At 52.4% G+C, this 2,297-nt stretch overlaps 2 protein-coding genes across 2 annotated transcripts in view; both read right to left on the bottom strand.

Moving 5' to 3' along the window:
- Positions 1-136, bottom strand: part of VAMP1 (vesicle-associated membrane protein 1 (synaptobrevin 1)) — a 4,470-nt gene extending 4,334 nt beyond the window's left edge. Inside the window, exons 1-2 of the mRNA XM_009330129.1 lie at positions 132-136; positions 44-91 (exon numbers count right to left, since the gene is read on the bottom strand). Coding sequence (XP_009328404.1) covers positions 44-91; positions 132-136 — 53 coding nt within the window. The remainder of the gene's footprint in view (positions 1-43; positions 92-131) is intronic.
- Positions 137-1,829: 1,693 nt separating this feature from the next.
- Positions 1,830-2,295, bottom strand: MRPL51 (mitochondrial ribosomal protein L51; the record flags this gene model as incomplete). The annotated part of the gene is made up of 2 exons (XM_009330118.1): positions 1,830-2,099; positions 2,268-2,295. Coding segments are annotated over 2 exons (225 nt in total), but the record flags the coding sequence as incomplete, so codon positions are not given.
- Positions 2,296-2,297: the final 2 nt, after the last annotated feature.

The following is a 2,297-nucleotide window of genomic DNA, read 5'->3' as shown; positions in this document are numbered from 1 at the left end:
CGGCTGGCCGGCTCCCACCGTAGGGCACGGCGTAAAAGGGAACCTGAACGAGTCCCCCTTGAAGCGGCTGCGTTCCAGCCTCCGCTGCCTGCTGGGGGAAATTAGGCTCCAGCAGCAGCCCCGAGAACAGCTACATGTTTGGGCTTTTTCCCCTCTAAAGGTTTTGAGAAGCCTGCTGGATCAGAAGGGAGGACTCCAGTTCGGGACAAAAAGGGAGACGGGAACGTGCTGGAGCAAGAAGTCCCTCCGTACAGCATTCGGGGTGGTGAGTAGGGCGGCAGGCGACTGGTTCACACCTACGCTGAACTTCAGTTTCCTTTCATAAGGTGATGCAGGCCATTAGTAAGAGTTTTTAGTGTCAGATCTGATAGATTAGTAGATACGCAAGACAGAGGCGTTCTGGATTACAGCCTGGGAGCCGAAAGGCCGTGGCTACAAGGAGGGCGAAGACTTAACACCGGGTTGTGACTAGAGCCAGGTGATTTGCAGACAGGACTATTGAGGGTTAAGGAGCAACCTAGCACTAGCATCAGTGGAACTGAAGGTTTTTAAGCCGTGCCTTCAGACAAGCTGCGAGGGGACGAGTCTCGGAAGAAGCTTCCGTAGCTTGGCGACCTTCCCGCCGCAGCTTGAGGACTGATCCAATACCATTGCAATAGCAGATGGAGCTTGTGGCCCACAGGGCCCTTGCCAAGCTGGTGCTTAGGGACCAAGAGCTGACAAAGGGTACAAGATGCTTTTCTCTGACACTCTTCCAGTTTCTGACATCTTTCAGCCAAGGATTTGCTACACCTGTGGTTTACGTATGTAATAACCCCCAACTGTTCTCTTCCAGGTGCGTGCTCGGTCTCCAGTTGAATCTGTGCACGTTCCCTGAATCCACACCACCTTTTAGCAAAAGTCCCGCAGGTCTGCCACCCTGCCCCTGAGAACATGGACTTCAGCTGCCCGAACGGAGACTTTGGCTTCACCTTTCTAAGGCTTAGGCCTAAAGAAAGTTCTTTTCGTTCCCTGCCACTTCCAAGTGGTAGCACCAAGTGCTTTTAAAGACGGTGTGGCATTGCTCTGTAAGAGGATACATAAAGTCAGCCAAATTAACAACTAAGGGAGAAGAGATAGGCAGATGCCTGCTCATTGTACAGAATTTTCTGAAGTATGTAATGGTCTTTGCAGTGCTGGACTAGAGGGATGCCAGCTTTGACTCACTGTAACTTCTCCTCTAAAGGAACCAATAACAGTCATGGAAAACTAGAAGCTAGAGTTTTTTACAACAGTGAAGTGCCTGAATTATTTTTGCAAAGCCTGACTAAATTATAAACAAAAGGCCACTTGGTCAGTAAGCATCATTAGTATGGGGTTAAGTCATCATCAATGTGAAACAGAGATAAATCCTGTCCTAAAGACAGGTTTTGATGCATTTCAACTAACATTTGGATCGTTCACGCTTAATAGTAATCACAGATAAATGGAGGGCAAGGGGGCAAGCAGCAAGAGGTATTGGCAGGCACTCTTATCACTAACTTGAAAATTTGGCTATGAGGAAAAACCTAAGATGAAGCGTACTGAAATTGTCAAGCAGGACGTGAGAACCTGGGGCTCACAGAGACCAAGGTTCCTGGTCCTTTGACCAAGAAGCCTGGCCAAAAAGTAGAGGACTCTCGGGCCAAGCTCAGGGATACAGGCTGGAACAGATGTCTGTGAGAAGTATGTCAGAAATGATTGAGTGGGCAGAACTGGCACAGAGGAGCTCAGGCCTGGAGCAGCAGCAGGACCTTGGGTCTGGGCCAGAAATGCACAGCGAAGGTTGCAGAAAGCACTGGGAACCCAACTGTGTGAAAGCTGGCTTTATTCTGACCGTGATGCCACAAAACCACGCTCCACATGCCGAACCCACGGTTGCTCCTAGCGGTGCTTCCCGGTGCGATTGAACCGCCTGTACAAGTACCGGATCCTCTTGTTGAGTTTGTGGTAGTCCTCTAGAAACATCCGATCTCCCACCACCTGCTTCTTGCGGATGCACCTCTGCAGCTCGTTCCCCCGCCAGCCTCGCAGCCACTTGGGCCCCATGATGAGGTTCTTCGGGTGGATCTGGAAGCCACCTGAGAACAGGAGGGCAGAGCAGAGAGGATGAAGCCAGGCCCCGGAGGAGGCTGTTCCCAGGGCGGCCGCCGCCCTCTCGCTACCTGAGGAGCAGCTCACCCGCAGGTGGGTCCACCCTCCTTCCCCTCCTGCCCTGGGGCCGCGGCGGGGAGTCGGGGGGGCCTTACCCCGGATTCCCACGTTGGCGTAGACCCCGG

Source organism: Pygoscelis adeliae, unplaced genomic scaffold (assembly GCF_000699105.1).
Source record: "Pygoscelis adeliae isolate BGI_AS28 unplaced genomic scaffold, ASM69910v1 Scaffold120, whole genome shotgun sequence".
Classification (NCBI taxonomy): Eukaryota; Metazoa; Chordata; class Aves; order Sphenisciformes; family Spheniscidae; genus Pygoscelis; species Pygoscelis adeliae.
This window is presented reverse-complemented; position numbering and strand designations above follow the sequence as displayed.